Source organism: Numenius arquata, chromosome 2 (genome assembly GCF_964106895.1).
Source record: "Numenius arquata chromosome 2, bNumArq3.hap1.1, whole genome shotgun sequence".
Classification (NCBI taxonomy): domain Eukaryota; kingdom Metazoa; phylum Chordata; class Aves; order Charadriiformes; family Scolopacidae; genus Numenius; species Numenius arquata.
Genome location: NC_133577.1, coordinates 125,527,322 through 125,551,168, shown reverse-complemented (window position 1 = coordinate 125,551,168; position 23,847 = coordinate 125,527,322). Strand labels below are relative to the sequence as shown.

The 23,847-nt window shown below is 44.5% G+C and overlaps 1 protein-coding gene across 1 annotated transcript; it reads left to right on the top strand.

Annotated features, from left to right (window-relative positions):
• The first annotated feature begins 1,196 nt into the window (after window positions 1-1,196).
• DHTKD1 (dehydrogenase E1 and transketolase domain containing 1) lies at window positions 1,197-22,333 on the top strand. Its single transcript, XM_074164372.1, has 17 exons — window positions 1,197-1,372; window positions 3,480-3,635; window positions 4,406-4,617; window positions 6,405-6,599; window positions 6,919-7,188; window positions 10,895-11,066; window positions 12,615-12,813; window positions 13,693-14,005; window positions 15,091-15,175; window positions 15,815-15,954; window positions 16,334-16,484; window positions 17,533-17,639; window positions 19,071-19,235; window positions 19,627-19,709; window positions 20,720-20,889; window positions 21,237-21,322; window positions 21,799-22,333. Exons 1-17 carry the CDS (start codon window positions 1,219-1,221, stop codon window positions 21,898-21,900), a joined length of 2,760 nt encoding a protein of 919 aa, XP_074020473.1. The 5' UTR covers window positions 1,197-1,218; the 3' UTR covers window positions 21,901-22,333.
• Window positions 22,334-23,847: the final 1,514 nt, after the last annotated feature.

Below are 23,847 nucleotides of genomic sequence, written 5' to 3'. Positions count from 1 at the left end.
CTCTCTCAGCCTTTCCTCCTATGTGAATTGCTCCAGTCCCTTCATCATCTTCATGGTCTTTCATCGGATTCTCTCCAATATGTCCATGTCTGTCTTGTACTGAGGAGCCCAGAACTGGACAGGTGTGACCTCCCCAGTGCTGAGTAGAGGGGACCTGCTGGCAATACTTTATCTAATGCGGCCCAGGATACCATTCGCCATCTTTGCAGCAAGGGCACCTTGCTGACTCATGTTCAACTTGGTGTCCACCAGGACCCCCAGGACCTTTTCTGCCAAGCTGCTTTCCAGCTGTGTGGCCCTCAGCATGTGCTGGTGCATGGGGTTGTTCCTCGCCAGGTGCAGGACTTCGCACTTCTTGTTGAACTTCAGGAGGTTCTCATCAGCCCATTTCTCCAGCCTGTTGACGTCCCTCTGGAGGGCAGCACAACCTTCTGGTGTATCAGCCTCTCCTCCCAGTTTCGTTTCATCTGCAAACTGGACCCACTACAGACTCTTGGGGCACACCACTAGTTACTAGCCTCCGACTAGCCTTTGTGCCACCGATCACCACCCCCTGGGCCTGCTTGCCCAGCCCACACATCTTCTCCCATAAGAAGATCTTATGGGAGGCAGTGTCAAAGGCCTTAGAAGTCCAGGTGGACAATGTCCGCTGCTCCCCCCTCATCTACCAGGCCTGTCACTTCCTTCTAGAAGTCTATCAAGTTGATCAAGCCGTGTTGACTACTCCTGATGACTTTCCTGGGGTTGGAGATGGTTCGCAGGCACCTGGAAACTTCAGATGAGGCTTGCAGATTTTGTTAAAACTTTGTTTCTCTGTAACTCAAGCCTTTTTTTTGGTCGGTTCTCCGGAGGCGATGAAGTTGCTGTGTCTTTTCCCAGTCTCACCACAGCCCAGCGTGCCGCATACACAAGATTAAGCTCCGATGTGTTTCAGGAGAGACTGTTGGATTAGGGAGTTTTGGCAGCTTTTTAACAGGAAATACCTGGATACTGGGACACGCTGCTGAAGTCGCTGAAGGGACGAGAGAGCTACTCCGGACGTTCAGATTTAAAGGCCGACCGTACCGGCGGACCCTCCCCTGTCCGCCTCAGCCGCCGGCAGCGGGGCGAGAAGCGGCGACTCCACCCCCCCTCCCACACACACAACCCCGTCGCGGGGGCGGCGGCGGCGGCGGGGCCGGCGGTTGGGCGGGCGGCGGGGCGGCAGCAGCAGCAGCCATGGCGGCGGCGAGCGCCGCGCGCTCCGCTCTATGGCGGGGCGGCCTGAGGCGCTGGTACCGCACCGAGCGGGGCGTCTACGGCTACAAACCGCGGAAGGTGGCGAGCGGGCGAGCGGCGGAGCCCCGGGGCGCCGGGCCGAGCGGCAAAGCAGGTCAGACACCCCCCCCAGCGGGGCTGCGCTGGACTGAGGGGAGGAGAGCGACGCCGTCGTGGGGGGGGGAAGGCAGGGGGTCCCGACGCCGCCGTGAGGTGGGGGGGGGGGGGGGGGGGGGAAGGCAGGGGGTCCTGACGCCGCGAGGTGGGGAGGGGGGGGGAAAGGCAGGGGGTCCCGACGCCGTCGTGAGGTGGGGGGGGGGGGGGAAGGCAGGGGGTCCCGACGCCGCCGTGAGGTGGGGGGGGGGGGGGGGGGGGAAGGCAGGGGGTGACGCCGCCGTGAGGTGGGGGGGGGGGGGGAAGGCAGGGGGTCCCGCCGCCGTGAGGTGGGGGGGGGGGGGAAGGCAGGGGGTCCCGCCGCCGTGAGGTGGGGGGGGGGGGGAAGGCAGGGGGTCCCGCCGCCGTGAGGTGGGGGGGGGGGGGAAGGCAGGGGGTCCCGCCGCCGTGAGGTGGGGGGGGGGGGGAAGGCAGGGGGTCCCGCCGCCGTGAGGTGGGGGGGGGGGGGGAAGGCAGGGGGTCCCGCCGCCGTGAGGTGGGGGGGGGGGGGAAGGCAGGGGGTCCCGCCGCCGTGAGGTGGGGGGGGGGGAAGGCAGGGGGTCCCGACGCTGTCGTGAGGGGAGGAGGCCCGGGGTCCCCGGCGAGCTGAGGGGTGGGTGGTAGGGGGTCCCCGCCGCGGCGGGCCGGGCCGGGCTGTGCTGGGCAGCCCCGCGCTCGCCTCAGGGAGCCGGCGGCCCCGCCAGCGCTTGAGGGGCCCAAAGTCCGAGGGCGTCGAAAGCGTCGATGTGAGGCGCTTTGTGCGTTGTTCCCGTTGCTTTAACGAGCACCGTCCGGAGCTTCTCCGCGGGGATCCCGGCGGGTTTCCCCTGCCGTGCGGGGGAACGTGCCCTCGGCTCCGCGAAGCCCTTCCCTTAGGCTCCCCCGGCAGCCCGGCTGGTGCCTTGCCCAGCCTGAAGTCACCGTGAGGGGCTGAAGTTGCTGTGATACTGCGTTTTACCGCTCATAAAAGTTTTTTGTAGTATTGTGCTTGAACTTGCCACGTACAGAGAGCTCTGCTGTGGCAACAACTGTGATGCTTTTAAAGCCATACTATAGTGCAGAAAAATAAGCAGAAAACTTTCTGGGGTAGGAACGTCATCCTTGCATTAACACCTCAGAAGAGTCCAGCAGGAATTAAGCCCGTTGCACAGAAGCAGAAGTGAAACTGGTTTGTTAGCTCCAGGACACTGAGTCCCATCACCAAGTAGCCTCCTTGTTAAGCAAGGAAAGCGTTAATATGTTTTTACGTTACGTTTTTAAAGTTGCTTTTAAATGGCTTTCTTGCTGAGAGGTTTATGGGAGACGTTAGAGTCACGTTCTTCTGTTGTAGAGCCCTGTTTGAATGGGCCGAAGGTGTGTATGTAATAGCTGTAGCAGAGTGCTGGCAGTGGAAACGTGACTATTGCAGAAAAAAATTGTGAAATGGTCTCAGAAGTTGCATTGTTTTGGAAAACGAAAGACTTCAGACCAGAATACTGTCAGGACTGGGCCTTTATCAGGGTGAACCCCTACCCCCAGTTAAAAATGTATTATAAATTGGTTCATATCATTAATTTGTAGCAGATTCTGCTTGCAATATATTTTATTGGTTTACAGTTTATCGACCTGGTCTGTGGCATGTGCCCAGCGACAGCAGTGCTGTGTGCATGACCTTTCAGCTGGTCAAGTTTTGCTTATGTCAATAATTTTTTTGACCTCAGTGCAAAATGCCTACAACAGTGTGCTGCTGGTGTCTGTTGAAAAACATATTCGCATTTTTTAATTTTTAGTATGTCCGGCTCAGCATGTTCACATGCTGTTGGCTGCTGGCTCCTGCAGACATGGACTTTTTTTTTTTTTTTTTAAAGTCATAGGACCTGAATTATCATTAAGACCCTGTCTTCCTGTCATTCCAGCAAGGAACAGTGAGGCACAAGCGGTATGATTTGGGTCATCTGAGGAAATAAGACTTTGGACACTGGTACCTTGCCGTTCTCGAGTTGTGAGAGAATACTCCTGTGTTGGTGCTGTAAATGGATTAATGTGAGCGCTTGTGTGATACTGTTCTGCTTTTTTTTTTTTGTTTTTAGTTGACCATGCTCTTGCTCGATTAATAACTGCATACGCTGAACATGGCCACAAAGCAGCCAAAATAAACCCACTGTTTGCTGGACAAGCTGTTATGAACATGGTACCTGAAATCCAAGAATTGACTGAAGTTCTTCAAGGGCCTCTCATTACTACAGGTAAGTCTGCAGCCTTATCACAGCAAATCAACCGTCTTCATGGTTGGTTTATTAAGAGGCTATGTCTGCTATGGAAGAGTCAAATACTGAGTCGTGGTTCAATCAATAACGAACTGTTGGACAGGAAATTAACTTCAGCCTGCTGATAGGTTTGTTGCGGAAATCATCATGTAATAAATGGCTACCTCTTTGGTGCCGTGAAAATTTTTACTTGTTCTGACAACTACTGAGGTTATACATTAATTTCTTGCGTTGCTGTAATGTTCTGTGATTTAGCGTAATACTTAAAACACTGTAGTGAAGCTGCCAGAGCACTAGGGCAGAAGTCAAGACGTGTCTTTTCTTGGATCTGTTACACTCTCGCTGTGGCCTCGTACAAAGGAAGGTCTCTCTCCATGCTTTATTTTCTCCAAAAACAGGTGCAAAATGGGTGCTTGCTTGTGGTGCAGCTGGGACTGGCGCTCATCTCTGAGCCATAAGATACCAAGTGCTATACTGAGTCACAAAAACAGGGACTTTGTGTCATTCGTGGTAAACTCTTTCTGAAAGGCATTTTGAGCACTGTACAAATAAGCACGAGACCTGCATATTAATAACCCTGAAGCGTGCTTATGAAATAATTTCTTGAATTTTGTTTTTAAATAGAGGAAAGGAAGACAAGACGTTAATTTGTACTCTCAGAATGTTAATGTAATTTCAAGACAACAGTTTATGTCTTAGTGCTCCCCATTTGTCCCCTAAAGTGGCTGATAACATTTACTTTCCACCAGGGCTTCTAAACATGGGAAAAGAAGAGGCTTCCCTGGAGGATGTGTTGGCTTACCTTGACCATATATACTGCGGGCATATTTCCATAGAAACAAGTCAGCTTGCAACTTTGGAGGAGAGAGAATGGTTTGCTAAAAGGTTTGAAGAGCTAAAACAGGAAGCATTTACACCTGAAGAGAAAAAGCACTTGTGCAAATTGATGCTGGAGTCACAGGTAATTTGTTCACTATTGGATTGTAATGAAGTCATGGAGTCTGTCCTGAACCCTTTACTGCTCCAGACATCATTCATGCAGAAAAAGAACAACCCTATCCTGAAAGGCTTTGACAGGGTGCAAGAAGTACAAGGTTTTGCTTGAAAAAATGCAATACGCAAATGCAGGAATCTCACTGGAGGTTGTTGCTGAATATACTTAGCAGCCGTTATTGAAACAAATAGCGATACCTTTTGGTTTGCATTGATTACTTTGGAAATTATTTCTAGGAAAATATTTCCAGCCAATTCCAAACACCAAAGACTTTGGAACTAATTAGAATGTATGTTATGTACAATATATATTATTTATCATCAGGAGACACAAATAATAATCCTACAAATCCATGACTAATCAGTCTTCAAAAGTGAGATTCTCTTAGGCTAATAATCTGACAATTTATATTAAATGTTACTCGTGGGAATGTGTGGTTGGGCAGAGCTCTATGGAATTTTGTGCTCTGATGTAGGTGTTCTGTGTTTTCTTTTCACCCTAACGCTGGTCTGTTTTACTATCTTTAAAATATCACGTCTCAAGGTTTTTGGGGAACAAAACGGAGTTGGACTGAGGTGTTGGCCATAGAGCACTGGTAAATTTGCTGCTTTTCAGCAAAGGAACCTTTGTTCAATGCATTCTTTCACTTCACAAGGAGATGAAAGATTTATGTACTTACAATATGTATAGAGAAAATTTATTCTAATACTTCTGTACTTTGAAAAATTTTCTTTTTTTTTTTTCCCTTTTCTCCCCGTGTTGTCCAGAAGGATGGAAAGGTAGAAGAGCAGGATCTGTGAAGGTGTCCCTGTTCCCAGTTTTCCAAGTGAAAGGAGTGTTAAATGTAATATTTACTAATGACTAAGCAGAAGTATATGGCATATTTTGTATTGTTCTTGCCTCTTTGGCAGTTAGAGGAATTTGACAGTGACACAGGAGGCTGAAATCGGGACCCTAGTGGATCCCATTTTGATTTCAGTATGACCAGAACTGTATTTAGAGTGTAGAATTTAACCCTGATGGGAAAAACTGCTTCTATTTGTGGTTAGTTTTGTATATGTTACTCCTTAGAATTAAATGTTGCTTAACTAGGTGGTGCTCAGCGGTTGGCTGGGATCTTTGGCTGTGGCTCAGTCTTCCCTTCTCACTTACAGATTTAATTTATTTTCAGTCTTCAGTTGCAAAACACCACAGACACTTCCAGTGCTTCCAAAACTCTGTCACTTATGAGAGCTGTCGAGGAGTAAGTGAATGGAGTGAAGTGGGAGGAGTGAGAGGAAAATGGAGTAGAGAGATTCGTTTCTTTTCTTTCTCTCAAGCATTCTTCTACCTGCGTACTAAGGGCTGTGTTTAACAGTAAATGCTGTGCTTCTCTAGCACTTTGCATCTCAGGATAGTTGAAGTTTATACTGTAAAAGAACACCATTCCTTAATTCCCACCTAAAATAGGCAAACTATCAAGGAATTTGTAAACTGCTCTGGTGTTATATTTCTTCATGCATCTCCTTCCGTGTTAGAGACGGTTTGGTCCTTGATCCAACATTTTTCTACTTAAGAGGAGATAAGAACTGATTTCTGTAGTCATTGTAGCTTCTGGTTATAGACTGTGTGGGTGGAGAATGAGTTGAGGCTTTCAAGGGGTATGCTTAGGTTTGTATGCCTTAAAGGTACAAACGTAAATTATATTTCAATTTTATAAACAGAAGAGTACTGCTTAAAATAGCCTCATCCTGAAGTTCTCCTGTTTTTAATAGGAGTTTGATCACTTCTTAGCCACAAAGTTTGCCACGGTGAAGCGGTATGGTGGTGAAGGAGCAGAGAGTATGATGGGTTTCTTCCACGAGTTGTTCAAGATGTGTGCGTACAGCGGGGTGACGGATATCATTCTTGGAATGCCTCATCGTGGAAGGCTTAATCTTCTCACAGGTTTACTTCAGCTTCCACCTGAGGTAAGAGATGTAGAACCTCATTGACAGTTGCGCTGTGCCTAATTGATTTGCAATGAGATAAAAACCTAGCGGTTTGTTGTGTCGCGAATGCTGAAACAATAAAGTGACTTGTGTGAGAGTGTATTCCCCTTCTGTCAGCACCTCAGCCAGATCTTTGCAGGAGCCTGTTAAAGAGAGCTCTAATGAAGGGGTTTAGGTGCTGTTATCTGAAGCGTCCTTGCAATTCCAGGAGTAGGAGAGCATACAGATCTGTAAATGTTTTTCTTTCAGTGTGTTAATGAATCGTAAAGTCAATTTAACCAAATTTGTTTCCATGCAGCTCATGTTCCGTAAGATGCGTGGTTTGAGTGAGTTTCCAGAGAATTCACCAGCCATTGGGGATGTTCTCTCCCACCTGACATCTTCTGTAGATCTCGACTTCGGTTCCCACAGGCCTGTGCATGTCACCTTGCTCCCTAACCCTTCACACTTAGAAGCGATCAATCCAGTGGCCGTGGGCAAGACACGAGGAAGGCAACAGACCCTGCTCGATGGAGATTACTCCCCAGAGAGCTCTGCACAGCCTGGAGACAAAGTTATTTGCCTGCAGGTATTTTGCTCAAAATTTTTAACTGATTTGTGTAAGACTTCTGGACTAGCATCTGAAGAGAAGTGGTGTATATAGAAATATCGAACAAAATCGAATTAATGTAGAGTATCAAGAATTGGGATTCTCTATATGGAGAAAGAGGAGGGCAAGGAAGATGTCCAGGTGATGTACGTGATGATACTGGCAATTAAACAATTCCACTTCTAGGATTTCTGAAGAACTGATTCTGATACCTTCCTTTATTTTAATAATACTCTGCATTGAGAGCCATGTGTGTCTTTCCTCACAGACCACTTTGGCATTTAAACCACCACTGTCAGCTTTCTTTTAATTTAAATGGATTTGGAGAAGAGCTATCAACAAGGTTGCAAAATATACAGGAGGATTTTAAATGATGTCACTTTATCATGGTACTGTTGAAGAGTCTGTTGGAATTGATTTTTACTCTTTTTATCGCTGTGAAGGCAGTCCTAAATAGTTTCTAGATAAATTTTCTTTTCTTGCATTGTATTCAGCTTGGAAATACAAGTGAGCCAATCTCTTAAACGCTTTTAAAGTCAGGAGTGAAAATGAATTGGGGCAGAACTGTTCTCCTGTGAAGTACAGTGAACGTGGAGGAAGTTACAGGACACTGTTACGTGTACACTTTCACTTCTACACGCACTTCATCTGTGCTCGTGAGACCCCACCTGGAATACTGTGTCCAGCTTTGGAGTCCTCAACACAGAAAGGACATGGACCTGCTGGAACGGGTCCAGCTGAGGGCCACGAAGATGATCAGAGGGATGGAGCACCTCCCCTAGGAAGACAGGCTGAGAGAGCTGGGGTTGTTCAGCCTGGAGAAGAGAGGGCTCTGGGGAGACCTCATAGCAGCCTTCCAATATCTGAAGGGAGCCTACAGGAGAGCCGGAGAGGGACTCTTTGTCAGGAGATGTAGTGACAGGACAAGGGGTAATGGTTTTAAATTGGAAGAGGGGAGATTTAGATGAGATATTAGGAGGAAATTCTTTCCTGTGAGGGTGGTGAGACACTGGAACAGGTTGCCCAGGGAAGTTGTGGATGCCCCATCCCTGGAAGTGTTCAAGGCCAGGCTGGATGGGGCTTTGAGCAACCTGCTCTAGTGGGAGGTGTCCCTGCCCATGGCAGGGGGGTTGGAACTCGATGATCTTTAAGGTCCCTTCCAACTCTAACCGTTCTATGATTCTACATGGTAGAAGTGAAAACATATTTCAGTAAAATAAACGTTTTTCTTCCTTCTGGAAGGTTGTGGGTACTGAAAAAAAGCAGAAAGGAGAATATGAAATTTTGAGAAAACTGGAGGCAAGTTGGGGTTCTTTTCTTATTTTTATTAAGAAAAAAAAAAAGTCTTTCAGGCATACAAGGCAGGAAGAAAAGTTTGCTGCCCAACGCATCTTCTACTCATCTTCCAGTGCAGTTCTATTAGTTAGTTTGATAAGATATTACTGCTGCTTAGATTCTGTCTGTCTCAAAGTTACATCTTTACTGTGTAGCAATGAAACTATTGTGACTCTTTAAACAAAGATTCTTCAGGATAAATGGACACTCCCTATGCAAGAAAAATTTGACTTTTGAGGTTTTGAAGGGGTAAGCGGTAGGAGGGTTGCATAGTAGAGAGGAACAATATTTAACTCTGAGCAAGACACCTCTGTGTTAGTAAACTGACTCAAAGTATTCGCAAAAGAAAGGAAATAGTCATGTAATGTGAACATCAGTACTCGTGATTGTGTCTTTAAGGGGTTCAAGGGTTAGATTAAAAAAAAATGCAAATTTTTACAGTTGTGACCGCTAGCTGCTCTCATTCAGCTCATGGAGAAGAGACATGAAATCAGACACCTCCTCTTTCAGAATCTTGGTTTGGAAGTTTCTCTTTAGTCTTTCTGTTTTCGTAGTGCTTTGTCTCCAGAAAAAGTGTAGAAACTCTGAACTGAGGTTCGTTCTATTCTTCCACTAGCCTGAGTGCCAGACTTTGAGGGTAAAAAGAGTGAAGATAGCTGAGGTGTCAATGTCAGTGTGAGCCTAGTTGACTGAAGATCTTTTCTGGAACTTCAGTGTGCTTGGAATATATGAAGACTATAAAACTCTTCTTTGTTAAATATCATGGGCACTTTTGCAATGTTTAATTGTCCATCTCTGCTGAAAAGGGGCTTGTGTTTCACCTTTTCATGTCCCTTAACTCTGCTTCCTGGACATCAAGAGCTACTTACTGGTCTTTATGATTTGAACTGAAACCCAAGAATAAGGTTTCCCTGAAGTATATTTCACATTTGACATTCCACTGACAGGGTCACTGTTTGATGCATTAAACTTGTTGGTGACCTTGCTTTTGTGTTCTTTGCTAATGCTGCCCAGAAAAAAACACATGCTAGTGAAAACTGTTCCTAGCTTTCTGCTAGAATGAGTAAAATCCTACCTGCCCCACAGGAACTGAAACATCTGGGGTTTGAGGTGCATATGAAGAGTCTTGTGTAGCTGGATAGTCACACTGTCTACAGGCTTTAATACTTCAGGATGTACTGAAGGCCATGAAGTTCTTTCAGGTGTTTTGGGGTCTTCGCTCAAATGCTATCACCAAGATACATGACCTTCTTAGATAACCCAAGAAACCAGAAGGGAGAAGTAAAAACCCAACACTTCAGGAACAAGTGTAGCATAGTAAGGGGTAGAGCAGGGATGTTGTGTGGTCTCTCTTGCAGTAGTTTGCTTTGGTTTTCTGTGATGCCTTCTTAAAAAAGTCTCTGTATTAGAACTGCATAAAACCCAGTGCTGCTGTTTCACTGGTTGATTGCACCTCTACTCTATTCCAGTTGTACGTGTGCCTCCAAAAGTCTCTTAAGGCTTGAAACTATTACCCCTTAACTAGAAAGTAGAACTATCATCTGCTTTCAATAAGAAACTACGTCAATCCGCGTAGTGACTTTGATCTGTAAAGGATCGAATCTGCATTCTGAGGAAGCTGTGATCATGTTCATCAATGGAGAACTGTCTCTAGTTTCAAAACACTGAAATGCTAGGTGATACTCAGTCTAATATCTCTAGCCTTTTTGCAAACCTGGGTTGGATATTGCAATAGTCTCTCCACCCCTTCCAAACTTCTGTTTCATTTGCAACATTTATTTGCAGTTTTGAAATCTCACTAAGAACTTAGGTTTCATTTCCTTCTGAAAGCTTTTATTTACTTTTTAAATGCTTCCATTGAATTCCTTTTCCACTTTTCCTGTTGTTTCTGTTCTTGTCTCTATTTGGTGAGGTGGGAGTAGGCATAAGTCCCAGTTCACCAGCATTTAACTTTCAGCAAAGCGTACAGCAAATGCTGTGGTGTCTGGCTTCCTTATGTTTGATGGTCGGTGACTCACTACTGACTGCTGCAGCTTGGCTGTAGCCATGGGACTTGCAGTCACCTGTACACTGGTGGGTCAATTTTAAGAGATTATAGGTTAGTTACAGGTAGGGATTACATCAGTCATGTACAGATGCTGGCTGCTATGACCTTGTGTTAGCGATAAGATTATAAACTGTCAAATCATAAAAAGAGTAGTCTGAAAGGGGTTAAGAAGTGGATCCGGCTGAAACTGTATCTGTTCTACTTCCTCAATTTAAAGGGTCTTGCTTAATGAGTTAGGGTTTTGATTTTGCTGTTCCTCCAGTGTTTTCTACTGAGACTTTTCCATCTTCTTCCCTAATGTAGGTTCATGGTGATGCTGCTTTCTCTGGGCAAGGGATTGTTCCTGAAACCCTGACCCTCTCTAATCTGCCACATTTCAGAGTTGGTGGGAGCATCCATTTGATTGTTAATAACCAGCTGGGCTATACCACTCCTCCAGAGCGAGGAAGATCATCTCTGTACTGTAGTGATATTGGTATGTATAGCTGAATCAGGAGGAAGATTGCCCATTGTGTCAGAAAGTATTTTTAACTCCAGATGCTACAGGCTTTTTCTAGCAAGTGCCTGTCAACTCCAGGGATATCAATATATCTCCATTTTCATGATACAGTAGAAATTTAAAATTATTATTGATGATTACCTCCTACTAAAAAAAATTCAGATGCTAAAAATATGCCCTCCCTCATCTGCTTTATGGCAAAGACTAAATATCAAGGGAAAATCTTGGCACGTTTTTACAGGATAAAATATTTGCAAGATTACTGTGAAGTCCTTATAACTTGTTTAAGTTCTGCCGTGTCATTGACAGCTTTTTAAAATGTATTGTGATGGAGTCTATAATAGGTGTATTTTAAATATATCTTGTTCAATTTAGTCAAAATTTAGTCCTTCCAGTGTGTTTTCTGAGCAAGACTTTAAGTCAAGATACTCCTTTATTTTTCTGTTTTGTTTGTTGTCAGGTGAGCATTTAATTGAGAGATGAGGCTCATGCCATTTCTAAGCTTAAACTAGAAGCCTTTTGTTTTGGACTGGTCTTTCGTCGTGATAAACAGATGTGTTTTAATTGTCAAGATCAGAGACATAGTAGGTAGTTCCCTTGTGTATGTCTCTGATGATTAAAAAGGTATACCAATGCATGTTTTTAAGATTTAACATCAAGTGTTTCTGTTTGTTTTGTGGTTTCATCAAACCAAACGGGTAGATTGATTTAATCTGATAAGGTAGATAGTGTATGTTGTTATTGCTTTTTCCCTGGGCTGGTTTTGTGTTGGAGGGTTTCTTTTTGTTTGGGGTATTTTTTTTCTCCATCCTTAGTTTTCCTTTCTTAGTACCTGGTTGGTGAGGAGGAGGCATGTTACCCATTTGAGCTTCAGGATTTTCCTGGGAGAGGAACTCGACATGGGCCAGAAATGGCTGAAATGTCTTTATTTCCGAGAATTTGGGCAGATAAAGTACAAGAGGAGCACTCTTTTGCTGGGAAGATTTGCAGCCAAATTGTCATACAGGAGGGGGCATTAAGAAGTTTGAATTTTGCAGTGTTTACTTTAATGAAGAGGCCTTTCTGCCTGGAGGAGCAATGGATAGAATGACTGCTGACAAGGAAGAAGATTGTTTCTGGCCGTATGAATTCATAGGAATGATTGCTTAGGATAAGAAGGGAACAAAACTCAGCTTTTGTTTGAAAGAGAAGCGATCAAATAGTTCTTTCCCATTCCCCACAGATTTGCATCCAGATTAAGAAGATGTAGGACCTGTGTATAGAAAGTCCTCTAAATTTAGTGCGGATAAAGCAGCTGTGATCAAACTGACAAATACAACAGGTTGGGCTAATTGTACTTCCTCTCAGGGAAGACTCCTACTCCTTACCCCAGCTGTCATCACAAAGAGCATCTTTTGTAGATTTGTTGTTGTTAAATACACTTCATGTGAGTTGTCTGTAATTTTCAGCAGAGTAGACGTGTGACTGCACTCTTCGGAAGGGGTGGGGTGTGATTCTCTTGTTATGTTTTGAATCCCTGGGCAGGTAAAATTGTTGGATGTGCAGTTATCCATGTGAATGGGGATGATCCTGAAGAAGTTGTCCGAGCCACACGACTGGCTGTCGAGTACCAACGCCAGTTCCGCAGGGACGTGATAGTAGACTTGCTGTGCTACAGACAGTGGGGCCACAATGAACTCGATGAGCCTTTCTTCACCAACCCCAGCATGTACAAAATCATCAGGTAAGGGTAACGCCACCTGATGAGGGAAACGCAAAATGTAGTTGTGTCTACACCAACTCAGCGTTGCCTGTGACTGTAATAAAAGTCTCTGTATAACGAAGATCCTGTGCCATCCTGACGAGTCTTTATGTAAGTGTAGCTACACTGTCAGCAGCCCTTGACTAAGGTGTGAGTCTGAGAAAGTCATGTTAATGAAGGTAACCACCAGTGTTGGCTCTTGATATGTGGCTTGATGCCTCTAGGAGAAGAATCTTGCACATAGCCCTTAGATTTGAAATTCACAATCGCTAGTAATCAGAAGGTAAAGTCTTCTGTGTGCCAGAGGGAAGCGCAGATAATGCGGGAGAATGGGTAGGAAGCCAGTGTGATGTTTGTCTCGTCTTTGCCTGGTCCTGTGGGTTCCAATGGGAACTCGTCTTTAGGAGCATTTAAATGTATTCAGATCCCATCCTTATCCCCAAAGAAAAATAAACATAATTTAGTGGCCAATGAATTCTGGTATTTTAGGTGAAGCATTTATGGAATGGATGGCTTGATTCTCAGCCAATACTGAAATCCTGCTGTCAACTTGTGTGAAGAAAACGTGTGATAGCACAGTGTCAGTCTAACTGGGAGGGTTTTTTGCCTTGCTTTTACCTCTTAACTGCCAACTACAGGTGCTTTTTATTTATTTATTTAAATAAAGGACTATAAAGCACGTATTCAAGAGCATTATCTTTCTGGAAGTTCCAGGAAAGCAAACTTGATGCAAATGAGTATAATACATCAGGACATGTTTTATTTTAGTTTTCCATGGTACCTGGCTGTAGCAAGGTGGTATTTCCTCGTTCTGAAGTTTTCAGGCTTAACATCTATGGGGTTTGATTCCCTCCCTGACAGATCCCGTAAGAGCATCCCGGACACCTACGCAGAACACCTGATAGCTGCGGGGCTCATGACTGAGGCTGAAGTATCTGACATAAAGACGACGTACTATTCTAAACTGAACGATCATCTTGCCAACATGACTTTGTATAGTCCACCTCCTACCAACCTGCAGGCTCACTGGAAAGGCTTCGTCGAGCCTTCTGCCAAAATCACCACGTGGGACACAGGAATGCCTGTACCGCTTCTGCAGTTTATTGGAGTCAAGTCTGTAGAGGTGCCTGAAGAACTCCAGATGCACAGCCATCTCCTGAAAACCTATGCCCAGGTCAGTAGAGCACAGTAATGCTTCTAGTCCCAGTGCTTAATGGTATGACCCGTTACAGGAAAAACTGTAAACACAGCAAGGCTGTCAGTTGGAGAATGGCATGGTCTTCTCTAGGAAAAGCTGCTCGCTCTCTTTTCGAGGCTGAGATTATGCCATTTTTCCTCCTGTGTTGAGGACAGACATCCTCTCCCCCAAAATCTGACCATATAGTTAATCTTGTTATTTCAACAATATTTTGTTGCAATGAAGGAAAAAGCTTACAGAAAATACAGTTTATTATTATTATAAATAATAGAAACTATTATGATAAATTAATATCATTTATGTACTTTATTATTATAATGAGTACTTTGTGAGAGAATGAATCAGCAACTTGGTAATAGTGTATGCAGTTTCTAAAGGCAGTAGTGAGTATGTTTTATATATATATAAACCTAAGCATACATGTGTGGCCAAGTTTGACAGTCAGCTTTTGATAGCTCCTAAATTTGTGTGCAATGTTTGGATTGGTTTGGGCTTGTGACTGTTTCCCTTTGATGAATGATGATCAAGCGCAGGTGTCTGGTTGGCAGCCACGGAGAGGCCATGAGTCGAATATTTCCGAAGACTGATGTTCTTGTCTTCCCAGCCCAAGGCCAGAACACCCCAGCTGGGTATGATCATTTGTCTGCAGTTCTGCAGGACGGAACAGCGGGGAATTCTAGAGACTGAAATACTTAACGCCTGGTATCTTTCATCGCTGCTAACCAGACAAATCAAAAGTCTGCCAAGAGCACCCTCTGTCCCGTGCTAAGACTTTTAATATTTTCAGGCGAAGATCTAACTTGTCAGTCCACAGTCTGTTGACTGGTATGTGAACACGTGGGTCATCCATGGTTCTGTGGTCTCAGCGCAACCTTCTTCAGGATGTGCTGAAATCAGACTGCGTGTATTTCAAACCAAGCTAAGCTGGCTGCAGGAATATAGCATCTCTCTCCACAGTGTTTCCTTTTTTTCTTAGCTTCTAATATTGATGTGTGTCACCAAAAGAGCTACAGATGGAAAAAGGCAAAATAGTAACTTTTCCTTGTTGTTTACTTGTTTAGTCAAGAGTTCAAAAAATGGAGGAAGGAAAAAAGCTGGACTGGGCAACAGCTGAAGCTTTAGCGTTTGGTTCCCTGCTGAGCCAAGGTAAGAGGCAACTGGACAGCAGTCAATAAAATATTTTGGCTTTCATGTCAATAAAGTATAACATTAGACTTTTTCGGTGTTTCTAAGTCTAAAGATTGGTATGTATAAACTTGACAATTTACACCTGCATGGTATTAAAAGTAGGTAAATATGAATCCTGTGTGTCACTAATATTTGTAGATTGAGTACTAAATGTCTTCAAAGAATTGTTGCTCCCTCCCACTCCTCAAAAATGTTTGTGCATAGGGCTGAGCAGTGCAGCTGATGTCAGTGGCACCTCCCAAATACTTTCAGACTGTGTTCCATGCTACTGTTTCTTTTCCCTCTTCTTGAGCCTGAGTTCATATCTCTATTTACATATGATAGAGAATGCACTTTTTTTTTTTTGCGGTTTGCTTTAGTTGCCACAAAATAATTCTTGGCTCTGGAGAGGAGGGAAGAAAAATGTCTGAGCATCAATGTGCTTGTGACTTGGAGCTGCTGCTGGTTAGGAATCTCAGATTTGATGTTGCTGATGAGGGGAAATCCAAGAAGAGACATAACAAGAGAAGTAATACTTTAGAACCAGGGAGTTGTTGTCCTGCATGTTCTCTTTTTACATGACTTGCTAATCCAGTGTTTTGTTTATCGCTTGGCAAGGGTTTAATATCAGACTAAGTGGACAAGATGTTGGCAGAGGAACCTTTAGCCAACGACACGCGATGTTGGTTTGCCAAGAGACAGATGATACCTACATTCCTCTGAATCATATGTCCCCAGACCAGAAGGGTTTCCTAGAGGTAGGTTCTGTGGTCCACAAGACAACCTTCTTCAAGTTGTGCTGAAACAGAATGCATGTTTTAAAGCTGCTGAGACACATTTAGGTAGCTTGTATATTCTGGCAAACCCCAGATCGAGAGACATAAAAACTGTCAGGGCACCCCTATTCTTTGTAGTTGCCCTCTGTACAAATCTAACAACGGGTTTTGCCTTTTCTTGAGAGATCAGCTATTATTCTTTTCCCCTCTCTTTTCCAAAAGCCAAAAGAAGTGACCGTCAGTTGCCTTTAGGAGTGCATGTCCTCAGTGTCCCTAGCACTGATGTGCCTGGTTCCAAAGGTTCTTAACCCTGGGTTGTCTTCTTCCTCACCCACCCCTCCCAACAATTTCCTTTTGTTAGGTGAGTAACAGTCCCTTGTCTGAAGAAGCTGTGCTTGGTTTTGAATATGGAATGAGTATTGAGAGCCCTAAGTTACTGCCAATTTGGGAAGCTCAATTTGGAGACTTCTTTAATGGAGCCCAGATAATATTTGACACTTTCATCTCTGGAGGTGAGTGTAAAAGGAGCTAGTAGATTTAAAAATGAATCGTTGGTACTAAGCACACTTTTAGAAGATCCTTCGTCGTTAAAGGGCAACATGTTGAGAAAAGAATTCTGTTTTCTCAAGAAGTCTTGCGAGCTTGCCTGTGTGGTCCTGGCTTCTGTGCAGCTTTTCTCTGAAGACAGTCCATCTAAAATGAAAGACACCCCATCCTTGGCAGAAGACAGTCATTCTGAAAGGACAGTTGATTATATTAATGGCCTTTCTTCCCACCCCCACCGCCCATTTATTTTACTGTGTGTCTATATAGTTGATAGCTTTTTAGGCTGTATCTTTCCTTCATGGGGCACCTGAAAAATTCCTGAAGCAATACAGAAAGAAAATAGTGATGATTGGTGTCCAGAGTTTTGGCATCTAGCCTCAGTTAGACCTCTGCACTCCCTCTGTAATCATAGATGTAAATTCAGAGGCGTTCTTATCCCACCCATCCTCAGCATGTATTTGAGGCTGGGATGAATTACCTCCTGGATTTGACTGTAATTGCTTAAATAGTGCAGGAGGTTTGGCAGAGCTCAGGGGGACTAGCCTGTGGCTAGCACCGCTGTGGTAGTGAGGACTGGCTCACAGGATACTGCCTGGGTCACACCTGCAGAGGAGCAAATGACCAAGGTACACAGAAAATGCGTGGTTAATTATGGTTAGAGGTTTGCTCACTGGAGAGTTACCTTTGAGGACCCCTGATAGTCAGGAGGACAATTCCATTCAGAGGATTTCAGTTTTAAAATCTTCACCATTGTCACACGCTCCGCATGGAGGCTTAAGTCTTCTGGAAGCCCAAAGTTACATGAAAATTTCAGAAACTTCAGTGTGCTGTTTCAGTATTGTGAATCTCGTGGCAAAATGCCAGCAGCGTGTTTCATGTTCGTATTTAATGATGAGGAAATCGGCTATTTTTTTTTCCCCGAGTAGTTTGTGCAAAGTAATATGTGATATGTGTTTTGTGGCTTTGTGTTCTGTGGAAATCATTCTTTCCTTCCTCTTCATTTTGTGTTTTTAGGTGAGGCCAAATGGCTTCTGCAGAGTGGGATAGTAATTCTCCTTCCCCATGGCTATGATGGTGCAGGCCCTGAGCACTCATCCTGCCGGATGGAACGGTTCTTACAGGTACCCTGCCACACCTCTCATATTCCCATATCCCCCATCATAGCACTGGAAAACAATGTGCTCTGGGAGTCTTGCCACAAAGTGCCCCATTCCTGGTGTACCTGCTAGTGACATCAGTAGCTGGAGGCATAGCCAGGATACCATCACGATGAGATTGGAACGGGCTGAGCTGAAAGTGGAGAAAGAAAGGGGACTGTGATGAGAAGGTGTAGGTCTAGAAGTCCTGAGGAAGCAGTTTTGGTTTAAATGCTGCCACAGCTCTGGTGCGAGACTCTGAACCTTGCAATAAATGCTTGCTGTTCCTGTTGCATCTCCGTCACCTGCCCAAGTGGGCATGTGGTAACACGAAATTTCCGAACATGAGATTTGCGGAGTGCTTTCAGAGGCCCTGTGCCCTCTGCCAGCAGCCCTAGTGGGATGTGCTTCAGTGCTGCTGTCTTTTTTCTGATTGCTGTCCCTCAGCAATGTCACTGTACCACAGAGTGAGTCCAGTGGCAAGACAATTGCTGAATTGCAAATAGCAGACCTCTAATGAGCACTTCTTATAGAAGACATTGTAGAGGTTGGCGTTACAAGGTCTCCCTGGAGCCTTCTGAGCCTGGAGAAGAGAAGGCTCTGGGGAGACCTTAGAGCCCCTTCCAGTACCTAAAGGGGGCCTATAGGAGAGATGGGGAGGGACTCTGTATCAGGGACTGTAGCGATAGGACAAGGGGTAAAGATTTTAAACTGAAAGAGGAGATTTAGATTGGATATTAGGAAGAAATTCTTTCCTCTGAGGGTGGCGAGACGCTGGCCCAGGTTGCCCAGAGAAGCTGTGGGTGCCCCATCCCTGGAGGTGTTGAAGGCCAGGTTGGATGGGGCTTTGAACAACTTGGTCTGGTGGGAGGTGTCCCTGCCAGTGGCAGGGGGGTTGGAACTCGATGATATTTCAGGTTCCAATCCAAACCATTCTATGATCAGAAACAGGCAGTTACCCTCTTGAGCAAACCGCTCAGAGATGTGTCCACTAGGCACAGATCATACACACACAATGCTGGACACTATTAAATATCAGTTAGTAGATCTGTGGCACATTTTAAAAAAAAAAAAAATAAAAAAATCCACTGTTGTGCCCTTATGACTGTAGTTAGTAAATTAAAGCTGCTTCGTGTGAGTAATGGCTTAAGGAGGGGTTTGCAGCATGTTTAGAGGGATGCTATCACTGATGGAGAAGTCATGATCTCACCAGTGTTAGCAAAACTGTCATGCCCTGGTTACAGTGTGCTAGAAGGAGGCAGTTCAGATACAATCTACCGGTTAAATGCTAAAGCCATTTATTCTCCGAAGTTGTTCTTCCCTGCAATCAATGTCTGAATTGGGATATTTGCTCTTCTATTCTTAGTCAGCGTGCCTTATGTGCCTGGATTCTCTGTGCTGTGTTCCCGTATATAGATGTGTGACAGCTCAGAAGAGGGAGTTGATGGGGACCACGTGAACATGTCCATTGTGCATCCCACCACCCCAGCACAGTATTTCCATTTACTCCGGCGGCAAATGGTCCGAAACTTCAGGAAACCTCTCATTGTTGTTTCTCCCAAAGTATTACTCAGGCTGCCTGTAAGCTGGAAACTTTCTTTTCCTTTTTTTACTTCCTCCTTTTTTTTTCCTCCTCTTCTGTGTTCTCTTCCCCTTTCTTTTTCTTCTTCCTCTGTGTTCTTCGATCTCTGTTTTGGGGTCAAATCAGTGGGGTTTTGCCTATTTGGGGGGTGGATAGGTTGAGGATTAAAGCTGGGTGGAAGTGAGCTAGAGGTAGGGTTGATTCTAGGTCTGGTGGTGTTCTTGAGAATCTTATAATCCCACCTTTCATCGGTGGGAGTGGGAATGGGAGGGAGAGGGAAGGTTGTGTCTTTTCTACTTGTCGAAATCCTGTTTCGGTATCATCTCTCCAACTCTGGCCTGAGGAAAAAGACAGCAAGATTTGGTAACTTCTGACTCTTTCCCCATGTAGGCTGCTGTATCCAGTTTTGAAGAAATGGCCCCAAGGACAACATTCAAGCCTGTCATTGGTGACTCCTCTGTAGATCCTAAAAGGTAGCTCTGCTTTCATTGAGGAAGAGCTCAGAAAGAATGTCCTGTCCCTTTCTCCTATCTAACAACAGCTCGAGTTTGAGGTGATACGAAAGAGTTGACTTTGGGGGGTGTGTGGGGGGAATGTTGTTCTATGGTGGGTGACTTAGTTTTACTTGTTTCTTTCCTTTTCTTCTGCTTACTTGTTGGCAGTTAGGATATCTGTCTGTAGAACAGTAAAGTGTTCAGGCTTTCAGCCCTTGCCCCCACAGGGAGGCAAGGTGATCTGATGGTGTTGGATGACCTGAGCTGATGAAGTGAAGTTAGAGCAATAATAAATTGGGTGTGTGTATCTCCCTCCCTTCAGATATTGTAGAGAATCCTATTCACAATGGGTAATTCTAGCTGCCTTTTTTTTTTTCCCCTCCTAAGGTTCTTATCTGGTCCTTGTCCCAGTAGTACCCCAGTCTGACAGCATCCCCGATGTTAGTATTTCAACATCTTGGGTTTTTTAAGTGGGATGGTGAGGCACAAAGGGTGAGGTTTGTCGCCTTGCCTTTGGTCCAGTAAGGTTAGGCAGCCAAGGCCTCTCTGATGGCTGGAGGGTATTGCATATCTCCAGCAGGCAACTCCTCTTTGGCATGGGAGGGCCACGTACTCCGGAGGTACTTCTCTCCCTCTCTGGTTTATTCTCTATGGAGAGCACATAGATGACTAGCTTTGACTAGGTGTTTAATTTTTAGATAGTTAAAGATAAGAGAGGTGAATCCCATTATAAGGTAACTGTCCCAGGATTACTGAAGAAGCAGGACCTCTGGACTCTGGCATATTGTGCCCAAAGGTTAGTTTCCCAGCTGTTGGAGGGGAGTGGGAGGGGCGGGAAGGCAAGGAACAGAAAAGATGGTCTAGAGTAGGAATTTAGCTTCATAAAGTTACCTTTAAAGTTTGGCTGACTGTTTTTCCTTAAAGTGTGAAACTCTTTTGCATAGTTTCTGTGAAACACTAAACTTGGAAACATTCCTGTTTTTCTTCAGTGTCACCCAAGTGGTGCTCTGTTCTGGTAAGCATTACTATGCTTTGGTGAAGCAAAGAGAGACACTAGGAGAGAAACAGCACAACACAGCGATTCTGAGACTTGAAGAACTCTGTCCTTTCCCCTTGGAAGCTCTACAGCAAGAGTTGAGCAAATACAGCCGTGCCAAAGGTCAGCCAGATTTTTACCTTTGTGTTTCTAGACTAAAAATCAGAGTGAACCATTTGGGGCATTTTTTTGCATTGGTCTTTGCAGTCCATTCCTTCTACGTAGCTTTTGAAAATGGCAGTAGAAAAGCAGAATATACCCACACCAATACCCTAGTGGTGGACGTACTTTTAGTTTGACTTCATCAAGCTGTGAGCTGCAAGGGAATTCAATCTGGGAAGTTTTCATTTCAACAATAATGCCAAGACAAAAAAGGCCGAGGTGCTACAAAAGAAAAAAACACCTGTTTTTCTTGAGCTGCTGAAAAGATAACTATGTGCATTTGTAATGTACCCTCATCCTTCCTTCAGTCTTTATCTGGAGTCAGGAAGAACCACAGAACATGGGTCCATGGTCCTTTGTGTCACCACGGTTTGAAAAGCAGGTGGGGATTAAGGTAAGATGTCCCTGTGGTGTTTTAGCCGTTAAAATGAAGTTTTAAGTTCTCTTTTAAATGCAAAATTCTGTGATGCTTACACGAAAAACTAATCCTAATACCTAAACCACACGTGTGTCCTAATTTAAGCTACTTACGCTCTTTGTAGCACCATTTAGTGGTGGTGAGCAGGGCTGGAGATTTCTTTTACCAGATGTTTAATCTAAGTAGACAGGATGGTGAAAGGTCCCAGGTAGGAAACAACATGCTTGAAGTGAGTAGGAGGAGTCTCCAAAGCTGCCATTTGCTCTGGCAGATCCTGCACTATAATGTTCTTGGAGCCATGGTCTTTAGGAGATGGAGGATAACTTCCTGCATTACTTGCAGCTGGGACTGCCCAGTATCTGACAGTAGATACCACCATGGCATTAGAGGACCTCAAGATGGGATTTTATGCTTGTGCTTCATTAATCATTTCCTCCTGACTTGAATTTCAGCTCCGTCTGGTGAGCAGACCTCCTTTACCAGCCCCAGCAGTTGGCATTGGAACCCTACACCACCAGCAGCAGGAAGAGATTCTTACCAACACATTTATGTAAGTCTTCAATGGACTGAGAACTCCTGCTGCCAGTCATGTTTAGTGCCGCCTCCTAGGAAGAAGAACAAAAGCCAGACCGTTAAGACTCTTCGTTCTCCAAAATGGGGAAAAAAGAACGGAACAAGTTCTGTAATGATGAAGCATTTTTTTCATGTAGGGGAATACCTAAAGATGAGAGGTGATGCCTGTTACTCTAGATACTTCTTTTTCTCTTGTAGTATTTTCTACAAAACATATTTTTAAAGTTTAAAAAAACCAAACTAATGCAGTCCAGGGAGCAGATTGGTGAGGTGGCTATAAAATACTTTCTAGCATCTTGCTTATCTGCACTTGGCAGTTCCCTGGGATGGTGGCTGTGTGGAAACCATTTCTGCTTCCACAGAAATGTTAGTCTGTTTGAATAAATGCTTCCCCTGCCTGGGAATGAGCCATTCAAGCAGTCTTATGGATTTTCTCATTTATTTTCCTGTGGGCTGGGAATGAAATTTATTGCAGCTGCTTGTGCTCTTCTCAATGCACGAGTTGTAAAAGCCTGGGGGAGACCTTGCAGGATGGCTCCTAAAGGCTTCAGGCGTCACTATATCTCTCACCCAGAGACGTACTTTCACATCAAGCTTGTGGGGTGAGGCATGCTGCAGGTACTGTGCCATATTTTAGAACCATATTTTGCAGAGGCCAAACCAGTTTCTAGAGGGTAGCCTGAAGAGTGACACTACCTCTTACCTGGGAAATTCTTCTTAGTGTCCTTCTGGTTTGCTGTGTTTCTTGGTTTTTGTTTTTTTGGTTTTTTTTTTGTTTTTGTTTTTTTTTGTTTGGTTGGTTTGTTTTTGGTTTTTTTTTTTTTTTTATTTAGCCCCAAGATTGTTAAATTGGTCCATTGGTTTAGTCTTCGGTGTTGGCAAAGAATGTGTAACTTCTCATTTGTAAAGCCAAAAGGAAGTGCATTTAAGAAACAGTCTCTTTTCCAGTCCCAGGCTGCTGTGCAGTTTCACCACTTCTCATGAACGTGGACTGTTTTTGAGGGCTCACTTCTACTCAGTTTCTTCCTTCAGCGGTCCTTAGTTCCCATACAAAATCATACTGGAAGGAGGATGAGTTGTGACCAAGTGAGAGCAACACAGAGTCCAAAACTGTGGCAAGCTAAGCAGAACAGTGCAATAGCAGGCTGCAAGGAGTTTGAGGGACAGCTTGCTGAAAGGTGTAATAGTGGGGCCTCTTTCAAATACACCAGAAGCTGGAAGGGCAAGTGGCAGAATTAGGAGGTTGAAGGGACTTAGCAAAAAAAACTGCTGTAGCAAAATAACCCCAGGCATCTTGGCTTTTGTTGGTTTTGTTTTTTCCTTGGGAGAGGTCCTCATCTGGAGGCCTGTCGGGAGCTTCCTGAGCAAAACCTCTTCTTCACAGTGTAGGTATCGCTTTGTCTTGAAAAGATGCATTAATAAAACAGGTTATAGAAGAAATCGATGAAAAGAACAGCAGCAAATGACAAAACAGGAGGGTAATGAGCCAGGTTTTCTGAAGGAGCTCAAACAGATACAGCAATTCAAGCCATTTGAATAAGTTCCCAAAGTGCACCTTTACTCCAGCAACAAGACCAGCTGAGCAAGAGAGGACAGTGCTGCTTAAAAGGAGTTTGGTGCTTAAAGATCATCTAGTTCCACACCCACACCCTGCCATGGTCAGGGGCTGGAAGAAAAAAGCCTTTCTCAGCATGTCGTTTCAGATGATGGAGGCTCTTGAACAAAAATCTTCAAAGATATTGTAGCAAGGTCTTGGTTAAGAGGCTTTCTTCTCAGGATAATAAAATCCAATATATAGATTCAAGGTTGGGGAAGAGCCATATTATCTCATATTATTTCTTGGTAATTTAGCCTAAAACACCTGCCATGTTGACGAGGAAGAAAACAAGCCCATGCATGGGATGAGTTAACTCAGGAAGAATAAATAA

Coding starts and splice junctions, on each gene's coding strand:
- DHTKD1 (XM_074164372.1), top strand. CDS start 1,219: ATGGCGGCGGCGAGCGCCGCGCGCTCCGCTCTATGGCGGGGCGGCCTG. Junction 6,600..6,918: donor TACTTCAGCTTCCACCTGAG/GTAAGAGATGTA, acceptor GTTTCCATGCAG/CTCATGTTCCGTAAGATGCG. Junction 19,236..19,626: donor AAGTATTACTCAGGCTGCCT/GTAAGCTGGAAA, acceptor TTCCCCATGTAG/GCTGCTGTATCCAGTTTTGA.